General features: G+C 37.2%; 2 protein-coding genes and 1 pseudogene across 2 annotated transcripts; all 3 read left to right on the top strand.

The window, feature by feature from the left end:
• Positions 1–1,228: 1,228 nt before the first annotated feature.
• LOC110886820 (GDSL esterase/lipase At4g10955) lies at positions 1,229–4,369 on the top strand. The gene is made up of 3 exons (XM_022134672.2): positions 1,229–1,407; positions 2,968–3,072; positions 3,304–4,369. The coding sequence occupies exons 1-3, from the start codon at positions 1,397–1,399 to the stop codon at positions 4,265–4,267; spliced, it is 1,080 nt and encodes a 359-aa protein (XP_021990364.1). The 5' UTR covers positions 1,229–1,396; the 3' UTR covers positions 4,268–4,369.
• Positions 1,274–21,881, top strand: LOC110886821 (annotated as a pseudogene).
• LOC110886819 (flavin-containing monooxygenase FMO GS-OX5) lies at positions 4,536–19,056 on the top strand. Its single transcript, XM_035983323.1, has 7 exons — positions 4,536–5,555; positions 5,960–6,030; positions 6,101–6,265; positions 11,743–11,825; positions 11,972–12,107; positions 13,197–13,367; positions 18,907–19,056. Exons 1-7 carry the CDS (start codon positions 5,030–5,032, stop codon positions 19,051–19,053), a joined length of 1,299 nt encoding a protein of 432 aa, XP_035839216.1. The 5' UTR covers positions 4,536–5,029; the 3' UTR covers positions 19,054–19,056.
• Positions 21,882–25,897: the final 4,016 nt, after the last annotated feature.

Here is a 25,897-nt window from a genome sequence, read left to right as displayed (position 1 = left end):
TGATGGTATGTATATGGCAGCGATAAGAGATATGATTGCGCAAGATATAATGGAATCACGAAGAAGAACATAGTATGACATTAGTTTGTTATTCTTGTGCATTTTTTTTTGTGTTTTTTAGCAATCTGAATGTAATATTATTATGTTCTAATTAGGAATTAGGATATTATAATATATGTAAACAAATTTTATGTTATATGTTTCATGAAGTTGTTTTTCAACATGCAAGAGAGGAAAAAAATTAAATAAGCTAAACCAAACACTTTTAAAGGATATCCTTTTTGGTCATTTTACATGAATAAGTTAAACCAAACGCCTTTTAAAAAAACTACTTATTGACTTATTGGCTCATAAGCTAACCCAAACACTTTTTTAAAAAGTCATTTTCAAAAAGTCATAAGGGTGTTAGGAGTGGTTAAACACCTTAGAGTGGCAAACGAAAAAAACGACCAATCAGAGTGCGTCATGTCAATCAGTCAAAAGTGTTTAAACTTTGCTGAAAAGTGTGGGCAATGGTTTAAACACTTGTTGAGTGGTAAACTTTTTTTATTATTTTTTTGTGCACTAATTTATTTAATATTTAAGTTAATAAATGTAGAATAAATACATTAAATTAAAAAACAATAAACTTTCATAAATTAAATTAAAAATATCGAAATTACACTAAATTAAAAAACAATAAAATTACATTAACTTGAAATAAATTAAACTAGTCTTCGTCGGAATCGACCAAAAGGTGGGGTAAATCTTGACTTGCGAGATGATCTATGAGATCGTGTTTTAGTCTCCAATGCGTGTCTTCATCCATCAACTCGCCCAACACCGTATCGTCTAGAGCGGGCTCGACCGGAGGATCCCGCCATTTTGTTTTTGTAGATGTTTGGGAAGAATTGGTGGTATTTTTTGGTTTGGTTGGATATAAATTTGAAGGTATTTGGTTATGGTTTGATATGTTATTTATAGTTTAATTTTTAAAAGAAAAAAGATTTTTTTTTAATTTAAACGGTAATATTATCGTTAAAACTCGCCCCCCAATGTCAAAATTGTCCTTCCCCGCGTCGGCATGCCCTCCCCTAGCCACACCCTTCACCGCATCGGCAAAGGGTTGGCGGCGATGTTTGCCGCGCGACAAAACCGTTTGCCGCACCCTTTGCCGCTACCATTTACTTCTCACAAAAAGTCTTTTTAACTTAATAAACTAACCCAAACACCCCTCATCTTTCGTGTAGAAACTAGAAGTTACAAGTTTCAGTTGTAATTCACCCCTAAAATTCCATCGTCCACTTTTCAGCAATCGGAGATCGATAATTCGATCTGGCATTCAGATCGGCTTAAATAATTATCATTTCATCAAGTAATCACTTGATACGTTTCCGCAAATCTTCTCTTCTTCCCGATGAGTCTTAGGTACATTTTATTTCGCTTCGTCTCTTTTTTTTCCATCCGATTTCGTTTTTCATTTTCTTATACACGAATCACTTGCTTTGTCTGCACTATTTTGGGTTTTTAGATGAGATTTGATGATAAATTGAAGAAATTTGTGATCGTTCACAGTTTTTGCAGAATTCTAAATATCTTATTTAGGTTATATCCAAATTCACCATGATTGTAGTTAATTGAAGCCTGTTTGTTGAAATTTATTTGTGAAATTGAAGCCTCTTTGTTTCTCAATTTGAATTTTTTCATGTTGTTTGATGGTTTCTTAACTTCTAGGGTTCTGTTTGATTTTTTTTCATGTTTGTTTGATGGTTTCTTAACTTTTAGGGTTCTGATGGTGCTTAGAAATGTGAATAATTTGACATATTCTCTGCGCATTCATGAAATCAGTTTCGGTTTCGTGGAATGCAGTTTGTATTGATGATCCAATGCATTTATATTAGTTGTACATTACAATCCTTGATAGGATTTTGTGATTGTGATTCTTAGAATGTTTGGAGTCTAAGTTGGTGTTATTTTGGGTAGGGCTGTCCATTTTACCCGAGCCTGAATGGGGGAATATCCGAACAACCCGAACACGGCCAGCCCGAACCTTATATGAGTTGGTTATCGGGTCACTTTTCCCGACCAGATACGCGAACAACCCGACCTGAAAAACCTGAAAAAACCCGAACATTTATTCTCTCTTTTTTTTATAGATGTGTTGGGGCTTTTGAACGTTAACATCTTGGTTATCAAAAGCGAGCGCCTTTCCCACCTACGCTTTTTTTGTGCTTCTTGCCTAGGCAACAGGCGAGGCCTATGCGCCTTGAGTTCGCCTAGCGCATTTGATAACTATGGTTGTCAAATTATGTCTGATATTCTTTTAGTATCAATATGAATTTTAATGATATTTTGTAAAAGAAAGCATTTTTTTCTTTCATTTTACATCTAAACTAAAAAACCGAACAACCTGACCTGAAATAACCTGAAGCCGACTAACCCGAACTTAAATGGGTCAATTATCGGGTCAGTTTTTCTCGGCCAAAAACCCGAAACCAAAAAAAGAAACCCAAAGAACAATCCTACCTTTGGGAATTGAAGGGAATGAATCTTTGATGCATGTCTTTGTATGCATCTGATTTGTTGTTATTATAAGTTATAAGTATGAAGGGTTAGATAGATTTGTTATTAGGTGATTCAGTGGCGAAGCTTGACCCGAATGACGGGGGGTCGAAAACGTATATACCAAAAAAATTCTATGGAACCGGGGGGTCGAAGACGTATATACCCAAAAATTTCTATACGAAAACTACATATATAACACTACTGAGCGAAAAGCTCGGGGGGTCGGGCGCCCCTCCCCGCCCCTTCTATACTTCGCCACTGAGGTGATTTATTGTGATCTTAGTATCTTACTATAAAGAAAATGCAATTTGAACTTATGTTACACCTAACAATGCGTATTAATAATTTAATATCGATATGATTTTGTTAACGGGTGTTTATTTGTTTTGTTAACGGGTGTATATTTGTTTTGTTAACTTCCAGTAAGATTGAGAGTCGGGAGCCGAGCTCGAAGAACCTGGATGGCATAATTTCAGAAAGGGAAAGTTTTGAGCTTTGTGGGCCCTCACACTTAACTAACATTGACTGGTAATGTTTTTGGCTTCCGTTCTTTAATAGATCGTTGCTCAATCATGAAACAGTTTTACCATATGCGTAACCATTTTATGAATGTTCCACATTTTATCTATGTTGTCAACAGCTAAAGCCGCACTTAAGGCGCATAGGCCGCTAAGTTTGCTGACTTTAATCATAAGCATTCGTTTTTTCTTTATTAGTAAAATAAATAATTAAAGTAAGCTATATGTCGAATGACAACAGGACTAATCCAGATCACCGAAGATCCGTTGCAGCATGCTTGGTTCAAGGAGTATACATCTTAGAGCGGGATCGTCAAGAAAACCGTCAAGCATCAGAAGCTCTTGCTCCACCATGGTGGAACTTCTTCCAGTTTGACTTACACAGTCAACTCATAGACGACGCCGATTCATGCATCTTCGGTGCCATCTACAAATCCAAACACCCACCTTCACAACACACCCCGTCTTACGTCATCGCTTTCCGTGGCACGTTAATCAAAGGCAACGCATTCTCACGCGACTTAGAACTCGACATCCACATCATAAAAAACGGGTTGCATCTAACATCAAGATTTGATATTGCTATGCAAGCGGTTAGAAACCTGGTTGGAAGTCAAACGTCAAAGTCAAACATTTGGTTGACGGGCCATTCGTTAGGATCCGCAATGGCGTTACTTGCGGGAAAACGAATGGCGAAAACCGGGATCTTTCTTGATTCGTATCTTTTCAACCCGCCGTTTTTTTCCGCACCGCTTGAAAACATCAAAGACGCGAATATCAAACACGGGATCCGGATCGCGAGCAGTTTTCTCACTGCGGGACTTGCGGTTGCTGCGAAGATCAAGAATGCGAATCAGCAAAGAAGCAACACGCCGGAAGATTCTTTTCTTGCGTTGGCTGGGTGGGCCCCGTGTTTGTTTGTGAACCCGATGGATCATATATGTTCGGAGTATATCGGGTATTTTGAACACCGGAAAAAGATGGAGGAGATTGGAGCAGGTGGGATCGAACGGCTGGCGACACAGCATTCTATTTCGGGTGTTTTTCTGAACGCGATAGGGAAAGAGTCTCATGAACCGCTTCATCTTCTTCCTTCGGCGAATTTGACCGTTAATTTGACTCCTGCTGTTGCTTTCAAGGATGCTCATGGTATTCATCAATGGTGGAGATGTGATCAGCAGTTGGAGAATAGGGTTTACAGTTGATCAGGTGTCTAAAACTACTGCATTTATGTTGACTTGTCTTTTGAGGTCAAACATCTTAGCATTTGTTATTTATAAAAAAGTTTGATTATTTGTGGTGAGAAATTCTCGACTTACCATTATTTGTTTAAAAAAGTTGTGAGTTGAGAACCTCCCATATGTATGAGTCGCACTCGAGTCAAGGCATCCATGCGACATGTTGTAGTCATTTGGTAAGTCGAGAATTTCTACATGGCCGGTCCTATGTGAGGTTATATGATATAAGACGACTCCTACGATACTATAATCGACAATCCTTCAGTTGTCTGTAATCAATAGTGTGCGCCCGAGATGCACCATGTATCAACCTTCAACCATTTTGGTGACAAACATTACATCCTTAAGATAATTACATCTCATCAAGGGTATTTTGGTAACATTTTAACTATAAATGTGACTTACTTTTAAATCTTATATTAAGTCAAAATTGGAAATAAAAACAACATTAAGCCATATCAGAGTGAGTTAATCCAATAACCTGCTTATTATTTAAATATATATATAACAATTATGATGTGTTTGGCACTTTGGCAAGTGTCTGTCAGCACATGAGAACAAAAGATGTTTAGAATATGGCATCAAAACTTTTAGTTTATATGGTCAACTTTGTGAAGTTGTCCAATGTGACGTGTATAGTAATTTATTATTTCCTCTTAAGAGGGTACTTTACTAATCAACCAATGAAGAATCTTTCAAATTTTGGAAAACAAGTAAGAGCCATCAGCTATGGCAAGATCCTTAAAGGTAGCTGTAATCGGTGCCGGTGTTGCTGGGCTAGCCGCTGCACGTGAGCTTCAAAGAGAATCCCTCCAAGTAGTGGTGTTCGAAAAGTCACACCAACTTGGCGGAACATGGGCCTATGACGCACGAGTCGAGTCTGATCTACTCGGAGTAGACCCAAATAGAGATGTTGTTCACTCATCTGCCTACAAATCCTTGAAAACAAATGTTCCGCGTGTGCTCATGAGCTTCACTGATTTCAAATTTGGTGAAAAAGTGTATGGCGATCCGAGGATGTATCCAGGGCATGTAGAAGTTCTGAAGTTCTTGACAGACTTTGCAAGTCATTTTGAACTCACGGAATTGATTAGGTTCAATACCTTGGTGACCCGAGTGGAGGTTGATGACTCAGACATCACTGAGTTTGTTGTTGAGTCGAATACTAATGGGGTGATATCCGTGGAGGTGTTCGATGCAGTTGTCGTATGTAATGGTCACAACACTCAACCTCGGCTAGCAACTGATATTCCTGGTAAAGAAATAACGAACCCTTTTTATTCCAAGATATAACGAACCCTTTGTAATGGCGGCGCAGTTTGTTGCTCGCCTACCTGCTATCCTTGTGTAATTTGCCCTGATGATTGGAATGAAATTCAAATGTTATTCAGTAAAAAAAAACTTAAAATATATGTATATTTTTGAAGTATTAATTTTTGCTTTCACTTTTATGTTTAGCTGTTTCTGTATGATAAACATTTGTTCTAATTTTAATAATACTGATTAATTTTTACTATTGATACTGCTATTGTTGTTAATAATAGTATTATAAATACGATAAAATTTTGAAATCATAAAAAAAACTTTAAAAAACATACAGTTATCTATAATTATAAAAAGTGTGTGTATCATGATATAATTTTGTAAACATTGGAGCAGGTATTAAGACGTGGTCGAGAAAGCAAATGCATAGCCACAACTATCGTGTTCCAGAACCATTTCGAGATCAGGTTAGTGAAATTCACAACAAGATGTCATCTATACATAGAGCTTATATCATGTACAAGCGTTTAATATGAGATTTTAAATGACTGGATTGTAGTTGTAATTGGGAGTGGACCTAGTGCCGTAGACATATCAAGAGATATAGCTACAGTTGCTAAAGAAGTTCACATGTCCTCAAGATCTCCTCTTGTTAAGGTCGCAAAATCAGATAAATTTAACAATATGTGGCAGCATTCCAAGGTAATGTAACTTTCGTATTGAAGCTTTTTTTTTCTAATAAATGATGGTTTGATTATAGGTTACATCTTTCCTATTTATAATACTATATAGATTTATATGTGCATTCCTGCGGGGTCACTGGAAGCAGCCTCTCTATTTCTTCGGGGTAGAGGTAAGGCTAATAGGCTATCTACATCTTACCCTCATCAGACCCTATCTTAGCTTTGCTATTGGTGGGATTTACTGAGTATGATGATGAGATTTATATGTGCATTGTATAATCTAGTGGAAGTATGAAGTAGATTGTCTATTCTCTGTTCTTACATTACCAAATTCAAATGATAATGTTGAAAAAGAGCAAGATGATAGATAGCCGATTTGAGAAAACTAATCTCCCAAGAAACCAGACAAGAATAGACACTCGTTTAGAGAAATTTTCTATATTTTCTTCGTACAATATAATAGCAAATATTTCAGCTTCTACATCCGATTCAGCTCTGTGAATCTGAAGGTTTGAATCCTAAAACACGAACTAAAGAAAGTCAAAGGGTTCAAAGTGAAAGATTGATTTAATTAGTTTGATCTATCTAGTATGATTAAGATTAGTTTAAATGTTTATCTAATTATTTTAATGTCTAGAAGATAGGGATATGAGTTTGAGTAGGTTTTGGAATAAATAGATGGTTAGGGTCCATGTATTTTGTAGAGTCGAGAATTAATAAACCGAAAGGGTCGATCTTGGTTGAGATCATATTTTGTGTCCGTGTTCTTGGGCCTGATTTTTTGGTTGCATGAATTGAATTCACGGCTGAAGACCATAATATCTCACCAACTAACAATTGGTATTAGAGCTTTGTGTCCGCCGTTTTGAGAGTCGTTTATGAAGCAAGCGGAGCAGCCCCTTTGGCTGTGGGGCTGAAGGAAATTTAGAAGCATGCAAGGTGATGAAAAAGTTAGTGGTGGTTGATCGAAATTAAAAAGAATGAAAATCAAAAATTGGATGCGAATTAGAACGAGTATGGAATTAATATGATTTTTATCGGGTATAGCAGGATCAAGAAAACTTTTTTTTTTTCGAGTTAAAGCCAGAAGCAAAAAAGTATTCCAAAGAATTTAAGCAGATGGTTTGGCCAAAAAAGTAATCTAAGCAAGCATGTTCGGTTCAAGAAGGTAATACGGTCACAAGGTTGAAAGTGGTAAGAGTCGGCAGAAGGAAAAATCAAGGTAGTAGGTGGTCTCGGGCGACTCGAAAGAAAAAATGTGTTTTTTTGGGTGGTGCCAATCGTACCCAAGAAGAAGGTTAGTTGAGTAGGTCATTAAGAATGTTTTCTTGATGAATTAAAGAAGGTTTCGGACGAAACAAGTGAAATCCTTAATCTTTACACATCCCAAGTGCAAGGGTTAGATTAGTATTAGTTTAAAGGTAGTTATATGGCGGTTAAAAGGTAGTTATATGGCGGTTACAAAGTATAGGGGCTGAAAGTGTCAAGACAAAAGATAATAACCGCTCACTAAAGGAAAGGATGTGTCTCCATGGACACACCCATTCGCGATCGGTTGCAAGGAAAGGAACAAGGAGACGCGACTCTTGGACAAGAAGACATAACCATTCAAGTTAAATCTCATCCACATATTCAAGAGTCACACCCGTTCGTGAAGAGACACGTCTCTACAATCGCAACTGTTCGTTTAGTATAAATAGGGCTTGTATGTTTCATTTGTAATCATCAGAATCTTATACTTTTACATTCAATATAGTTATTCGTTCGATTGTTCATAGTTTATCATTGTGTTCGTGTTCGTAAGGGTTCTGACCAACCGTGGTATCAAAGCGCATGTTTCAAGTCTGGGAAGAAGAAGAAACCGATTGGAACATCATAACCAGGTTCTCTCGAATTCATTTTTTAGGTTTTGTATTCGTTTCAAAAATTGAATTGCAGTTTGATTAATTGATTGATTTCAATAAAAATTTCGTTCGCTTGAATCCGTTTTTCTTGAAATTCAATCTCGGGTCAAATCTGTTTTTTCAAAAGAACATAAAGTATGGTTTAGAAAGGAACGAAATTCAAAACCAATAGCAAGTTAGAAATTCGAGAAAATCCTGTGTGGTACGAAAATCTTGTGTGGTACAAAATCCTGTGTGGTACAAAATCCTGTGTGGTACAAAAACCTTCGTGGTACAAGAACCTTCGTGGTGACAAGACATGTGTGGCAAGGCAAGAAAGAAAGACATGCGTGGCAAATCAAGACTTGTGTGACAAAGCAAAGTAAGAAAGAAAGACATGTGTGGCAAACAAAACCTGTGTGGTGCAAGCAAGAAAAAAGATTGAAGTAAAGCAAGGAAGATAGGAAAGAAAAAGTCTAAGAAAGCAAATCAGAAAGGAAGTATGTCAGGAAGAGACGACAAGGAAAGCACGTCAACGTCAATCCACAAGCAAGGAAATATATCCCTTCAATGCCCAAAGTTGACTGAATCGAATTACACTCAGTGGGCAATCCTGATGGAAATGATCTTAAAGGCATATAGTCTTTGGGATACAGTTGTTTCAAAGGAAGGGGTAGATGAGAAAAAGGCGCATACAACGAAAGCGATGATCTTCCAAACGTTACCGGAAGATATTCTAATGCAAGTTGCGCAATATGAGAGTGCAAAGGAAGTTTGGGATGCAATCAAAGTTTGATATCTTGGAGCCGATATGGTTCAGAAAGCACGTCTGCAAACTTTGAGAAGCGAGCTAGAAGCCTTAAAGATGGGAGAAAACGAAACAATAAGTAGTTTCGCAAGCAAGTTGGGTGGTATAAAATCCAAGTTTAAAAGCCTCGGTACCACCATTAAAGATAAGAAGATTGTAAGAAAATTACCTATCTTTGTTCCGAAGAAGTTTTTACCGATCGTAGCATCCATCGAGCAGTATTAAGAAATAGATAAAATGACGTTTGAAGAAGCAGTAGGTAGGATTACAGCATTTGAAGAACGCCTCAAGAGCCAAAACGAACCGGAAAACAATAATCTGTTAATGGCAAGCTCAGATAGTCATTCCGGAAATTGGCATCATGGAAAAGGACGTGGCGATCAAAATCATGGTAGAGGACGTGGAGGAAGTTCGTTTAGATGAGGAAGAGGACGTGGATAATATATGGATCGAGGAAATAGAGACAAGAGCGAGTTAAAGTGTTACGAATGCGGTGAATTCGGTCACTTCGCATACGAGTGTAGCAAGCGAAAAGATGAAGAAAAGGAAAAGGACGAAGAGGCTCACCTTGCGTTGGAAGAAGAACCAATGCTATTGCAAGTCAAGCAAGTTGAAGACCTACAACAACTCAAGGATGTTCAAGATTAGGGGGTGAATGAAATCCTTAATCTTTACACATCCCAAGTGCAAGGGTTAGATTAGTATTAGTTTAAAGGTAGTTATATGGCGGTTAAAAGGTAGTTATATGGCGGTTACAAAGTATAGGGGCTGAAAGTGTCAAGACAGAAGATAATAACCGCTCACTAAAGGAAAGGATGTGTCTCCATGGACACACCCATTCGCGATCGGTTGCAAGGAAAGGAACAAGGAGACGCGACTCTTGGACAAGAAGACATAACCATTCAAGTTAAATCTCATCCACACATTCAAGAGTCACACCCGTTCGTGAAGAGACACGTCTCTACAATTGCAACTGTTCGTTTAGTATAAATAGGGCTTGTATGTTTCATTTGTAATCATCAGAATCTTATACTTTCACATTCAATATAGTTATTTATTCCATTGTTCATAGTTTATTATTGTGTTCGTGTTCGTGTTTGTAAGGGTTCTGACCAACAACAAGAAGGTCGTTGAAGGTGGACCAAGAAAAGCAGGTTATCAAGAATGTTTCTTGATAAATTAAAGAAGGTTAAGTAGGTAAATAAGGTAGAAGGTAAAGAAGGTATACAAGAACGTTCATTTGAAAGAAGGTTGCCATGTTCGTTTCTTGAAAGAAGGTCGTAGGTAATCAAGAACTCGTTTCTCGAAAGAAGGTGAAAGGCAGTCAAAAGAAGGAAGAATGAAGGTAGTCAAGAGCCAGATCTTGAAGAAAGAAAGCAGTCAAGAGCCAGCTCTTGAAGAAAGAAAGTACGAAAGCATGAAGAATGAGAATGAAGCTAGAACGATCAAGACCCGTGTGGTTCGATTAGAGAAAAAGCAAGAGAAGCATGGTCAGGTTTTAAGATTACGGGGGAGTTTGAAGGTTTTAATCCTAAAACACGAACTAAAGAAAGTCAAAGGGTTCAAAGTGAAAGATTGAGTTAATTAGTATAAATTATTAGTTTGATTTATCTAGTAGGCTTAAGATTAGTTTAAATGTTTATCTAATTATTTTAATGTCTAGAAGATAGAGGTAAGAGTTTGAGTAGGTTTAGGAAGTTATTTAATATAAATAAATGGTTAGAGTCCGTGTATTTTGTAGAGTCAAGAATCATGATAAACCGAAAGAGACACATCAAACTCGAATTACTTCATCAAATCTCGAATTACTTACCTGTGATTCAGAGTTGAAATCATGTGGTGGCATCATTACCATCGACAAACGTGGCAACAGGCTCTTCTCAAAGCCCTAATTTTGCTTCCACTTGATTCAATTTGGTTTTACACCCGCCTGGATGCTCTCCCGGATCCGCGTCTTTTTGCTTCTTCGGGTCAAGATTCAACACAGTAGGGTCAGGGGATGAAATTGGAACTGGCATCATACTGAACCGATATCGTACCACGATACTGAAATTGAACTAAATTCAAAACTGAATACAATGCGATATATGTTTTGTATGTACTAGCAAGGTACGATATTGCTAAAAGTTCTAACCACATAGTATTGATACTTAAATTGAGCTAAACTAAAACCAAATACTGTACCGTTTATGTCTGATTAGTACCGTCCGGTATTCAGTACAAAATTTTTCATCCCCATAATAACCCGAAGCATTTGAGGCAGATAGCCAATACCTAACGGGTATGTACTAAGTATGGAATTGGAAAAAAATATTTCGCATGTAGGGACGGGTATAGGATTAGATTGTGCAAAAAACGTGTATGTTCGGACACGCTAACTGGCCCACACCAGGCCGCCCTAGGCCCAACATGTGATACATGGTCTATCGTACCCCGATAGTTATTTAAGGTTTCAATTACATACATTATACATTGACTTTTTTTTAAGTTTCAATTGCACACCTTATACTATAAATAATATACGTCTTTGACCTGATAATTTTATTTTTTTTCTTATAACTTTTGTTCTTAATTTTTTTCTATAAAAACTAAATACGCGGTTGCGTTATTTTTTCACCACATTTACGATATAAAAAGTATAATGGTGCCTAACTTTATTGTTATTATGTATTTACTTAGTTATTTAAGTAATTTATATGTGTTTAATATCTAACAATTTTGAAAACACGTTCATACTTAAAATCGTATCTTGTATGCTATGAAAACTAATATGAAATGTTTTATATTTATACTTGTATTTAATAGATAGAGTACATTAGCAAAGATGGTTTGATAACATTTCAAGACGGATTCTCTATAGATGCAGATATCATATTACATTGCACCGGGTACGTCCAAGATAAATTCTTTTGTAAACCTATAAACATATAACAAGAAAACAAGGGTACAAATTTCATAATTACAAAGGATTCACTCTACTCTAGGGGTGAAACAAAATTACTAGACAAAAACACTTATCTTGTTTCACATTTAGGTACAAAAACCATCTTCCATTTCTTCAAACAAATGGCATTGTAAGTGTTGAAGACAAACGTATTGGACCTCTTTACAAACATGTTTTCCCCCCACAACTTGCTCCACGACTCTCCTTTGTTGGAATACCTGAAAAGGTAAGTTTGATGTATTCTCATGTGTTTGTTCATATTTATATTAGTTACAGGGACGGATCTAGGCCATTTTTATGGGTTCCTAGGAACCCATTCGGTTTAGAAAAAAAAAATGGGAAATATTAGTGAGAAGCTCGTATAATTTGAAAAAAAAAATAGTGAGAATCTATCGAAAGAAACCCAGTGAAAAAAGTACTTAGATCCGCCACTGATTAGTTCTATTGATATATATTAACTAGTATTGAGGACCCGCGCATTACGGTGGGCCGTAATCATATACGTGATTTAGGTAAATCGCATAAACATAAATAATGGGATAATGTACACTTTTTTATGACATCTAAATCAATTCATATGACATTTTAGAAGTCTGTCATCATATCTTAAAACAATATTGAGGATTCACCCGTATTCTGGTAGGCCATAATTATACACGTAATTTAGATAAACCACATGAATCTAAGTAGGGTAATATCCATTTTTTTAACATTCCAGACAATTCATGTGACATTTTAGAACTTTATATATTATATTAGAATAATGGATTTTAATAATCCTAACTATTAGCCGTTGACCAGCAACGGTTCCAATTAAAAAGTAACCAGTGGTGGTCCCACTTTTTCATATATTGTAAACCAATGGACCTTTACTAAATCGAAAAAGATAAGGGGACAAAAAGAAATTAGGTTTTTTTAGTAAAGTCCATTAGTTTACAATATGTGAAAAAGTGGGACCACCACTTGTTATTTTTGAAGTTGGGACTGTTACCGGCCAACGGCTAATAGTTTGGATTATTAAACTCCATTATTCCTATTATATTTTACATAAGAAGTAATAAAGAAAGATGATAAAATGAAATAATCATGATTTATGAAAGTTGGTAATACCCGTTTAAACCCAATGAGCAGGTCAAGAGATTCGATGATAAGGTTGACAAAGGGTTGTGAAGGTTGACAAAGGGTTGTGCATTTAGTAGTAGGACATAGAGCATAAAATATTGTATAAAATTGAATAGTAAATATGACTGTGGAAAGTAACTTGTAAATTAATATAGGGGTAATATGATGGACTAACATTACTTTGTAAATGTAGACCCTTCCAATTTTTATAATTGAGTGCCAATCTAGATGGATAGCGCACGCATTGTCGGCTAAGGTTTCGTTGCCATCGAAAGATGAAATGCTGAGTGAAGTCTTAAAACATTACGAAGACATGAAAGAAAAAGGCCTTCCAGAGCACTCAACTCATCATATTGGATTTCAGGTTTTTCTTCAAATATTTTGTTATAAACCTCTTAGAATCAATCATTAACTATAACATATGAATAACCCTTTGACTTTAAATGACAGCTGTGTTGGCCCGAACTTGGATCTTGATCTCTAACGAGCGTGAATAACTTGAATAACAACAACTTTATAATAATCGAATGAATGTAATGTATACAAATCGAATGTAATGAACGAATACAATTGAATCTAACTATCCCTATTTATAGTTTTCTACGGGTACGAATGAATAGACGTGACTCTTCGTGAAAGGGTATGTCTCTTGGATTGTGCGGTTGAGATTGATCTTGAAAGGGTATGTTGATTTTCAGCCATTCAACCGAACCGTCGTGTCCCTTCCTTCTTTTGCCTTGCGTCGATCCGAAAGGATGTGTTGTGGAGACACACCTCTTCGCTAAGTGAGGGTGGTTATGAAGTTCCATCTTGTCAATTTCGGTCCCTATACTTTGTAACCGCTAATTAACTAACTATCTATCTAACTAATCATGGTGTTAAGAGATTAACTTGGTTTCATTCACCCCCTTAATCTCGAACATCCATGAGTTGCTTTAAATCTTGAATTCCGAGCAGTTCCCTCATTGTAGCAAACTTGATCCTTGCTAGTGCTTTTGTTAGTATATCTGCCCGTTGTAGTTCTCCACTTATGTGCTCCACAGCGATATCTTCGTTTTCCACGCATTCTCTTATGAAGTGATAGCGTGTGTCAATGTGCTTGCTTCTTCCGTGAAAGACTGGATTTCTCATGAGTGCTATTGCTAAAACGTTATCAACTCTGAGTGTTATCTTTTTTTCCTTCCAGCCTGTGATTTCACTTAACAGTCTTTTAAGCCATAGTGCTTGACATGCTGCTGCAGTGGCTGCCATAAATTCTGATTCGCATGATGAGAGTGCCACTGTTTGTTGCTTTTGTGTACACCAGGTTATAGGTGATTCTCCAAAGTAGAATACCAGACCAGTTGTTCCTTTTCCTTTGTCTGTATTAACTCCAAAACTACTGTCGCTATAACCTGTGATCTTACATCCTCCTTGTCTTTTGTAGATGATTCCATGCTCTTTAGTTCCTTTGATGTAACGTAGTATTTGCTTTACTGCTTTCAGGTGTTGCTCCTTTGGTTCTTGCATGAATCTACTAAGTAGACTGACTGGGTAACATAGATCTGGTCTTGTATGCAATAAGTACCTGAGAGAACCTATCAGGCTTCTGTAGTGTGTTGCATCTACTAGATCTCCTTCTTCAGTCTTTGTTAGTTGAGTTCCTGGAGTCATGGGTGTCTTTGTGTCATTGCAGGATAACATATCAGCGTCTTTGAGTATCTTATTGATGTATCATGTCTGCTTGATGCCTATCTCACCCCCTGCTTGAATTACTTCGATTCCCAGATAGTATGCTAGCAATCCTAGATCGCTCATATCAAACTTGTTCTTCATCTGAGACTTGAAAATGTCTATCTCCTTCTTTGATGTTCCAGTGACTATCAAGTCATCAACGTAGACTCCAACTATTAGTGTAGAGGCTTCACTTGTTCTTGTATAGATTGCGCTTTCTAAAGTGCACTTCTTGAAGTTAAGTGACTTTAGGGTTTGATCTAACTTCGTATTCCAAGCTCTTGGTGCTTGTCTCAATCCATACAGTGCTTTTGATAGTTTGTAAACCTTTCCTTCATTTCCTGGCTTTATAAATCCTTCTGGTTGTGATACATATACTTCTTCCTTGAGGTCTCCGTGTAAGAATGCAGATTTCACATCTAGATGATGTACCTCCCAACCTTGATATGCTGCTAAAGCCAACATTAGTCGTACCGTCTCCATACGTGCTACTGGTGCAAAGACTTCGTCAAAGTCTATTCCATGTTGCTGAACATATCCCTTTGCAACTAGCCTTGCTTTGTGTCTGACAATATTTCCATTTGCATCTTTCTTAGTCTTGAATACCCACTTTAGGCCTATTGCCTTGTGATCTCTTGGCAATTCCGTCAAGCTCCAAGTGTTATTCTTGTTTATCGAGTCTAACTCAGCCTTCATTGCTTCAATCCACTTTCTGTCACTAGATGCTTCCTTGTAATTCCTTGGTTCTTCTTCAGCGAGTAATAATTCATGTGGATCTAACTGAATTTCTTCTGTTTCGTCATACAGTTCTTCGAGACTTCTTAGTCTTACTGGAGTATTGCTGATATTTCCTGTTGTACTTTCAGAAGTGGATGGACCTCCATTTTGTATGTTGCTTGAATTTCCTGCTGAGTTCTGATTGTATGAATATGCTGGCGGGGTTACATAGGAGTCTTGTTCTTCTGTCTGATTTACTCCTGAATCGTCATGATGTGGCCCGCTACTGCCTGGTCCGCTACTGCCTGGACTACTTGGCTCATTTTCTTCTAACTCTGGTGGTATGTCATCTTCATGAATGACAAAGTTCGTCCATTCGGGATTCCCTGAATCTACCGTTTCCATATAACTATCCCAGTTCCATGGTTGACCTTCCATGAACTTTACATCTCTACTGACACATATCTTGTTCTTTGCTGGATCATATAATCTATACGCCTTTGATCCTTCTTCTATTCCAAGATAAACCATAGGTGCGCTTCTATCATCTAACTTCTTTTGTTGAAGTGGTAGTACCTTAGCGTAAGCAGTGCAGCCAAAGACTTTCAAATGTTCTAGATTTGGCTTCCTTCCTTTCAGTGCTTCATATGGTGTCTTATTCACCAGGGCTTTTGTCGGAACCCTGTTTAGTACGTATATCGCGTGTCGTACTGCTTCACCCCAAAAGTTCTGTGGCATGTTCATTGCCTTTAACATACTGCGAGTAGTGGATAACATCGTCCTGTTTCGCCTTTCTACTACTCCATTTTGCTGTGGGGAGTATGGTGCTGTAAGCTGTCTTGCTATGCCATTTGTTTTGCAATACTTGTTGAATTTAGCCGATGTGAATTCACCTCCTCTATCCGTCCTTAGCATCTTTAACTTGGTCTGCGCTTCCTTTTCCACCTTTTCTTTGAACTCCTTGAATGTTTCGAATGCTTGATCCTTGGAAGTTAGTAAATATGCCCACATGTAGCGAGTACAGTCGTCTACAAGTAAGAATATATACTTCTTCCCAGCATGTGTTGGTGGAGTTATAGGACCACACAAATCTCCATAGACTAAGTCCAGAGGTTTTAAAGATCTGAACTTTGCCTGATTTGGAAATGGTGCCCTACTATGCTTTCCTAATAAGCATGCGTCACAGACTTGACTAGCATGACTTATTTGTGGAACTCCATGTACCAAGTTCTTACGAGTCATTTCTTTAATAGCGTCGAAGTGTAAATGGCCTAACCTTGCGTGCCATAACCATGATGTGTCTTCGGTCTTTGATAGTAGGCAGATTGGTTTTCCTGTCTTCAGTTTAACCTTGTACAGCCTGTTCTTCAATCTTTTGACTCGCATTAGTAGCTTTCTGTTTCGATCTCGGATAGTCAGTAAGTCTCCGTCCATAACCACTTTGCAACCAGTTTCTGTAAGTTGTCCGAGGCTCAATATATTGGTCTTCAGACTTGGAATGTAGTATACTTGTGAAACAATCTTTTGTTCTTGATTCATACATTCCAGTAGTATTGAACCTTTGCCTTTAATTTCTACGTGTGACCCATCACCAAAACGTACTTGCCCTGTCACCGTTTCATCTAATTCCCTGAAGTGACTTCGCACTCCTGTCATGTGGTTGCTGGCCCCGTTGTCTAAGTACCATAGATTTTCATCTCCTGAGGCATAACTTGCTGGTTTTATCTGTTCCTCGTTTAGCAGAGCCCTTTCTTGAACATTTTCTTCTTGTATTGTCATTAACAATACGGGTGCTTCGTCTTCCTCGACGAGGTTTGAATGCTCTTGCACTTCGTCTTTCTCAGAACAATCCTTCCTGTAGTGTCCAAACTTTTGACACTTAAAACATTGGATCTTACTTAAGTCGGTTCTTGCAAACTTCCTCCAGTTTCTTGAATTTCCATTTCTAGGCCTTGATGTAGATCCTTCGTTTCTGGGACTTTGCCTATTTCCGTTGTTTCGCCAATTTCCACGCGTCTGGTTAAACCTACCACGACCGCGGTTTCCAAATTGCCTTCCTCTGTTGTTATCCTGATGTGTAAACATAAGCCTATCTTGGCTTTCCCCTTGATTTCCTTTCTTTAACTTGAGACGTTCTTCATACGTCTTTAACCTTCCGATTGCTTCTTGTAGCGTCATGGTTTCTATATCGGAGTATTGTTCCATAGAGGCAACGATTTGAGTAAACCTATCCGGTACGCCATTTAGGAGTTTGCGTACTAGAGTCGATTGACTCATAGTTGATCCTACTTCTGTTGCTCGGGTAACGATACTATTGATCTTTGCGGTGAACGAATCAATAGTGTCGTCATCCTTCATTTGCAACATCTCAAATTCTGACATTAGCGTGTGCATACGCGCCTTTTGTACCCGATCTACGCCAACGTGTCTAATCCTTAGATTTTCCCAAATTTCCTTTGCAGTCTTACAACTTGCAACTTGCAATACAACGTCCTCTGGTATTGCTTGAAACAAATATGCAATGGCAGACTTATCTTTCTTCGTGTCTACCGTTGCATTTTCTGCCGGTTCAATCGTTTCCCACAAACCATTCGCTTCAAGAATCGTCTTGATACGAATAGCCCAAACCGTATAGTTTGTTGGTTTCAGAATCGGACACTGAAACTGGGAAAGAGAATTTCCATTTATCTGATTTTGCCCGGTCGCTCCTGACATATCTTCCTGCCGAATAATCTTCACTTTCTAATAAACTTTCTTTTGGTTTCAATATATTCTTAACAACCCCGATTCCCCGAATCGTGTAATAACCAAAACAACCAAATCAAACTAATTCGCACTATAACCCCGGAATCAAAACAAACGAACCCTAGATTCCTAACCGTTCGGTTCAACCGACTTTCTAGAACCGAAAATAAATTCTGAATTTGAAACTTTGCGAATTTAAACGAAATTGAAACCTGATCGCGAATTCCCTGCGATGCCTTGCGATTCCCACGCCTAGAGCCTGATGCTCTGATACCACTTTGTTGGCCCGAACTTGGATCTTGATCTCTAACGAGCGTGAATAACTTGAATAACAACAACTTTATAATAATCGAATGAATGTAATGTATACAAATCGAATGTAATGAACGAATACAATTGAATCTAACTATCCCTATTTATAGTTTTCTACGGGTACGAATGAATAGACGTGACTCTTCGTGAAAGGGTATGTCTCTTGGATTGTGCGGTTGAGATTGATCTTGAAAGGGTATGTTGATTTTCAGCCATTCAACCGAACCGTCGTGTCCCTTCCTTCTTTTGCCTTGCGTCGATCCGAAAGGATGTGTTGTGGAGACACACCTCTTCGCTAAGTGAGGGTGGTTATGAAGTTCCATCTTGTCAATTTCGGTCCCTATACTTTGTAACCGCTAATTAACTAACTATCTATCTAACTAATCATGGTGTTAAGAGATTAACTTGGTTTCAAGCTGGATTATATGGAATGGATGTGGGCTCAAACTGGAATGGTCATTGAGAAGAACATTAAAGACATGATTGAATACTTGATTCATTGTTTGATGACGGTTGGTTTAGATGGGTATATGGATTTGTTCTTCCAGAAATATGGGATATAATAATTGGATAGCCCTTGTTTAAAGTAATCAAACCAATTGAATGTAACAAACCTGGCATTATCATTACTCACATAGATGATTAATCAATTTTTTTTTCTTTGTTAAGCTGTGACTTATCCTTCTTATATAGAGTTAGATGATGTTAATGGTTCTAGTGTGCGATTATGGGATGTAATGGCTCCATAGTCCATACAGATATAATATAACATCTTACCAAAAAAAACCAACTATTTTCCTTTAGAAAATGAACTTGTATGTGTGCAATGGTTAATGGTGACTCCTAATTCCTAAGTGCCAAGTACGAGTCTGATTTGGGCTCACAAGCCCAAGGGCTGTCGACTATAATTCACTTTAAACATGCCATATGTCAATGTGTTTAAAAATTGAATCATCCTTTTGTAGTCTTTCTGATGTTTTGAGTCATACAGATGGGGGGTTGAACTAACAAGCCACGCTTTCCTACTAATCTATCAACAAATCCTAGCAATGTCGCTTCTCAAACACCCGTCATTTGTCATACCATTGCTTATTATTGCGTTCACATCAATGAGTAGCATTATCGTTGCAGAGGCAAGAAACCTTCCATAGATAAATTTCCAGACCTTCCTGGGTCTAAATTCCATGATTTACTTGAAAATTGCCTGAGATTCCTAAACCAGAACTGCCTTAAAGCCCTCTCCAAATGAATGGTTCTCATTGGTCCACCTAGGCTACGAATGGGCCCACTCTTAACCTTCCTTTCATGCCCACCATTCCACTGAGATACCATGAGTTATGTAATGAAGCTCCACCGCCACAGCACGCTGGTTTTTGGTGTTATACTATTATGAGCTATTAAAAATCTGTCTTGCTGTTACATCTGAACTACTTTTACATATGGCTGGATGACATTATGACAAGTAAATTGGGTGCATGCTATTGTCTACAATTTTTATAATAAACCGAACAACCTGACCTGAACTAACCTGAACCCGACTAACCCGAACTTAAATGGTTCAGTTATCGGGTCACTTTTTCCCGGCCAAAAACCCGAAACCCAAAGAACAATCCTACCTTCGGAAATTGAAGGGAATGAATCTTTGATGTTTGATACATGTCTTTTTGTATGCATCTGATTTGTTGTTGTTATAAGTTACAAGTATGGAGGGTTAGATAGATTTGTTATTAGGTGATTGATTGTGATCTTAGTATCTTACTATAAATAAAATGCAAATTTGAACTTATGTTTAAGGCATAGATGGTTTGTTACATTACACCTAACAACGTGTATTAATAATTTAATATCGATATGATTTTGTTAACGGGTGTTTATTTGTTTTGTTAACTTCCAGTAAGATTGAGAGTCAGGACCCGAGCTCGAAGAACTTGGATGGCATAATTTCAGAAAGGGAAAGTTTTGAGCTTTGTGGGCCCTCACACTTAACTAACATTGACTGGTAATGTTTTTTGGCTTCCGTTCTTCAGTAGATCGTTGCTCAATATTGAAGCAGTTTTACCATATGCGTCACCATTTTATGAATGTTCAACATTTTATCTATGTTGTCAACAGCTAAAGCCGTACTTAATGCGCAAAGTCCGCTAAGTTAGCTGACTTTAATCATAAGCATTCGTTTTTTCTTTATTAGTAAAATAAATAATTAAAGTAAGCGATATGTCTAATGACAACAGGACTAATCCAGATCACCGAAGATCCGTTGCAGCATGCTTGGTTCAAGGAGTATGCATCTTAGAGCGGGACCGTCAAGAAAACCGTCAAGCATCAGAAGCTCTCGCTCCCCCATGGTGGAACTTCTTCCAGTTTGACTTACACAGTCAACTCATAGACGACGCCTATTCATGCATCTTCGGTGCCATCTACAAATCCAAACACCCACCTTCACAACACACTCCGTCTTACGTCATTGCTTTCCGTGGCACGTTAATCAAAGGCAACGCGTTCTCACGCGACTTAGAACTCGACATCCACATCATAAAAAACGGGTTGCATCTAACATCAAGATTCGATATCGCTATGCAAGCGGTTAGAAACCTGGTCGGAAGTCAAACGTCAAAGTCAAACATTTGGTTGACGGGCCATTCGTTAGGATCTGCAATGGCGTTACTTGCGGGAAACGAATGGCGAAAACCGGGATCTTTCTTGATTCGTATCTTTTCAACCCGCCGTTTTTTTCCGCACCGCTTGAAAACATTAAAGACGCGAATATCAAACATGGGATCCGGATCGCGAGCAGTTTTCTCACTGCGGGACTTGCGGTTAATGCGAAGATCAAGAATGCGAATCAGCAAAGAAGCAACACGCTGGAAGATTCGTTTCTTGCGTTGGCCGGGTGGGCCCCGTGTTTGTTTGTGAACCCGATGGATCATATATGTTCAGAGTATATCGGGTATTTTGAACACCGGAAAAAGATGGAGGGAAAGAATCTCATGAACCTCTTCATCTTCTTCCATCGGCGAATTTGACCGTTAATTTGACTCCGTTATCATTCCACACGAAAAAGGGCAATTACAAAGCAATGGCAGGTAGTCGGGCAACAAGTTGCGCCGCCACCCCCTTTTGAATAGAAAAACCAATTCTACTAAATACAAAGTTTGAAACCCTTAGCGACGAAGAATTACTATTAACGACTTTTTGACTCCTGCTGTTGATTTTAAGGATTCTCATGGCATTCGTCAATGGTGGAGATGTGATCAGCAGTTGGAGAATAGGGTCTATAGTTGACCAGGTGCCTATAGTATAAACATTGCATTTGTGTTGACTTGTTTGTCTTTTGAGGTCAAACATCTTAGCATTTGTTATTTATAAAAAAGTTTGATTATTTGTGGTGAGATATTCTCGACTTACTATTATTTGTTTAAAAAAGTTTTGAGTTGAGAACCTCCCATATGTATGAGTCAAAGCAACCATGAGACGTATTGAACGAACATCGAAATGAAATAAAAGCAATGGATGAGTCAAACTAATGTGCATTGAAACATTCAAACTAATGTAACACTTTGACTAAGGTTGTATGGGTCTGCAATGAAACAATTTGACTAATGTTTATAAAGTCAAACCGGTATGGACATAAGCTGGTAATTGAAGGCAGATTGTTAGATGACACTGTGAATTGAAGTCACAGTGCAATGTATAAAGTCAAACAGGTATGATCTAGATAATGTCACAATGGAATGTTTAACAATTTCAGACAAATTATTAAATGCTAATGTTTATTGAAGTCAAATTGCAATGTTTGACTACATAAAGTCAAACTGTTCATAACAAAAGCAGGTAATTTCAGGCAAAATGTTAGATGGTAATGTTTATCGAAGTCAAATTGCAATGTTTGACTACAAAAGTCAAACTATTCATAACATAAGGAGGTAATTGGTAGCTGATAATGTTTATTGACGTCAAATTACACTGTTTGACTACATGAAGTCAAACTGCAATGGCGTGTGTTTTGAATTTGCAGGGAATAAAATGAGGCAAGGTGTGTAATAATAATAAAACTACAGGGAGGAATACTGTAATTAGGAAATGGTACTTTATTCTTTTCACACGTATTTAAAGGTGATCAAACAGTTAAATGACGAGAGGGGGCAGAGTGTTATGTTTAGTAACTAGGGAGGGCCAAAAACTGAAACTAGGGAGGGCCAAAAACTGAAAGATAGGGAGGCAAAGTGCACGTGAAACCAAACCACAGGAGGCAAATTGTAGTTTACTCAAGAGGTAAAGATAAATGTATACAAAAGCATTAATTAATTAAAGATAATGATTTTTAATGTAATTATAGGGTAAGAAATGATAAAGGGGATTGAATGCTCTAAGGGGAGAAGGGGTGCTCAGACACCCCTTACCTTAACACCCGCCTATCCCGTCATGCCATGTCAGTTAGACCATCCACTAGCTAAACTAACCGGTTTAGAAGCACCACTACCCTAAAATATGAATCTCACAATTTTACCCAACTTTCTCTCTCTTGCACACAACTCTCTTTTCTCTCTACTACTCTGACACTTAGACCATCCGCAACCACAAAACCAACTCTTACCCACAGGACTGGCGCCTGTGTTTGGTCTACGGGTAGGGGTACCCGAAGGTAGAGGATTGAGTACCCGCCTCCCCTAAGATAGCATACGACTGACTATTTGTGTGAGTAGGTAGCAGGGCCGGCCTAGAGGGTGTGCAGGGCGGGCGACCGCACAAGGCCCAAACTCCTCCGGGGCCCGAAAGTTTTTTTTATCTGAAAAAGAAAATATATAATAAATATATATATAACTGTTTTATTTCAACGATGTGTATCAAAAGGAAGTTTGGTCTGGTGGCTTCATTACTCGCGGTATGAGTTTCGATGGAAGAAGGGTGTCAAAAGTTCGATTCCAGTCTTTGTCATCATTAACTATCTTTTTTCCCAACTTTAATTTATCATTCTTATCCTTTTGTTTTTACTCTTATTATCCTTTTGTTTTTACGCTTTTTTTTTTTCCTATTTCAACATTAAGTTTATTTTTTTGTTTAAAACTTAATTTAGTTATTATTATTTAGTTTATTATTGAAACTAAATTTAACAAAACAATTTATGATACAAAAACTAAAGAAACGAACATGTTTTTGGCATGTTACGACTATATCTTTTGGGTTTTCGATCACTTTCGTTTGCTATAGCGTATGCATCGAAACAAAAACAAAGTTTCAAATCGACGCAACATACAGGTTTGATCACACTAGTGTGTGTATATGTATATATAGTTTTTTTATATATTATTAAAACAAGTCATATTTTAGTGGCCCATTTTTTCATTTATTATGTTTTCTAGTATATAAATATGTACTAATTAAAATATATGTATTTTTTTCTTTACAAAATTAAGTTATTGACTTTATATTATATGGGCCCGCTTTTTCTACTCGCTCCGGGCCTAAAAATTTTCAATGATTTTCGGAGACGGCCCTGGTAGGTAGGTTAGGTTCACCGAACCAACATGATTTAAAAAAAAGAATTAAACAAGTTATAAAAAAATAATAGAAAAAATCTGTGAAAGGATCACCTAAAGTCATCAATTAAAGCAAGTTTTAATAAAAAATATATATATTAAAGAAGCGTAAAATTTAAATTATTTCTCCACTCTTAATCGTAAAGTCATCAATTAAAGCAAGTTTTAGTAAAAAATATATATATATATATATTAAATAATAAGCATAGAATTTAAATTATTTCTCCACTCTTAATCGTATTGAATTGAATAAATAAATGTTTTTTGTCTTCCTTTTAAACACCACTCTTAATTGTATTGAACTAATTGATTTGCTGGCAGCGGATCAAATATTTCTTAACCAAATAAAAAGACATTACCATAGTTTTGCTTGAAAAAAAAAACTAAAAAGTTGGTAAGACCTTAATTTTGAGCTCGGGGCAAAACTGTATTTGTCAGAACTAATGAGCGAGTGTTAGGCAGCTCTTTGACACGAAAAAAAAAATCGAGTCAACCAATCAAAATAAAACAATTCTATAATTTTGTTAAAAAAACTAAAACGGTGGCAATAGTGTAATTTTAAACTGAGTGCAAAATTTTATTTTTTGACTGGAGGTCAAATTATAATTTATCAAAAGCTAAAGCGATGACAATATTGTAAATTTTAACCAGGGGTGAAATCGGAATTTTGAACATGGGCAAATTCGTAATTTTTAACTGGGGGTAAAATCGTACCATACCCGGGCTAATGGGGGAGTGTCATGCAGCAGCCTAACACTATTCCCCCACACACGTTTCAAAAAAAGTAAAACGATGACAATGCTGTAATTTCTAACTGGGGCAAAATTGTAATTTTGGGATGGTGTAAATTCGTTATTTGCCAAAACCTAAAGCAATAGCAATAGTGTAATTTTTAAGAATTGGCAAAATTGTAACTTTGAAAATGGGACAAATTCGTAATTTTGAATTTAGGGTAAAATTGTAAATACCCGGACCAATGAGAGAGTGCCAGATAGCAGCCTGACACCATTCCCCCACATTTGTGATGTCATTGGTGGTCGCCCATATCAATTAGAAAGGAGAATTATTCCCCATCATTCTAAATGTAAATATACAGGAAATAAATAAATGTTTTTTTTGTTTTTTTCTAAACATCGTTTTATTTATAGAACTAGTTGGATAGTATTTCTTAGTTTCATAACATGTACGCATGTATTTTAGTTACTTGTACATACTAGTTATAACACGATCTTAACAAAAAATACATCGAGTCAACCAATTAAACCAAAACACTACCATAGTTTTGCTAAAAAAACTAAAACGATAGCAAACCTTTAATTTTGAGCTGTAGGCAAAATAGTAATTTGTTAGAAACAATGAGTGAGTGTTAGACACCTGCTTGACACAAAAGTTAGATTCAGTCAACCAAGTAAAATAAAAACTACTATAGTTTTGCAAAAAAATAAAAAAAAAACGATGGCAAGACTACAAATTTAACTGGGGGCAAAATCGTAATTTTAAACTGAGGGCAAATTCATAATTGTAAGTTGGGTGTCAAAACCAAAATTCTGTTTTGAACTGGGTCAAAATCGTAACTTTTAGCTTGGGACAAATGCATAATTTTATTTTGCACTGAGGGCAAAAACGTAATTTTAAATTCAGGGCGAAATCGTAATTTTTGAAAAGGGGGCAAAATCATATTTTTTAACGGAAAGCAAAATCGTAATTTTTACGCTCACATCCGACGTCAACAAGGTCTTCTTTCCAGATTTTAAGACCTAATTCTGTTAGGGTGAGAGGGGCACTCCCCTCTTAGGGGAGTCCCCTCTCTTACGTACACCCAATCAGGTTATACCACGTCAACTCCCCTCTTAAACTCCCCTCGCACCCC

The sequence above is a fragment of the Helianthus annuus genome, chromosome 2, assembly GCF_002127325.2.
Source record: "Helianthus annuus cultivar XRQ/B chromosome 2, HanXRQr2.0-SUNRISE, whole genome shotgun sequence".
In the NCBI taxonomy this organism is placed as follows: domain Eukaryota; kingdom Viridiplantae; phylum Streptophyta; class Magnoliopsida; order Asterales; family Asteraceae; genus Helianthus; species Helianthus annuus.
Note: the sequence above shows the minus strand (reverse complement) of the source record. Positions and strands in the feature narration are given on the sequence as shown.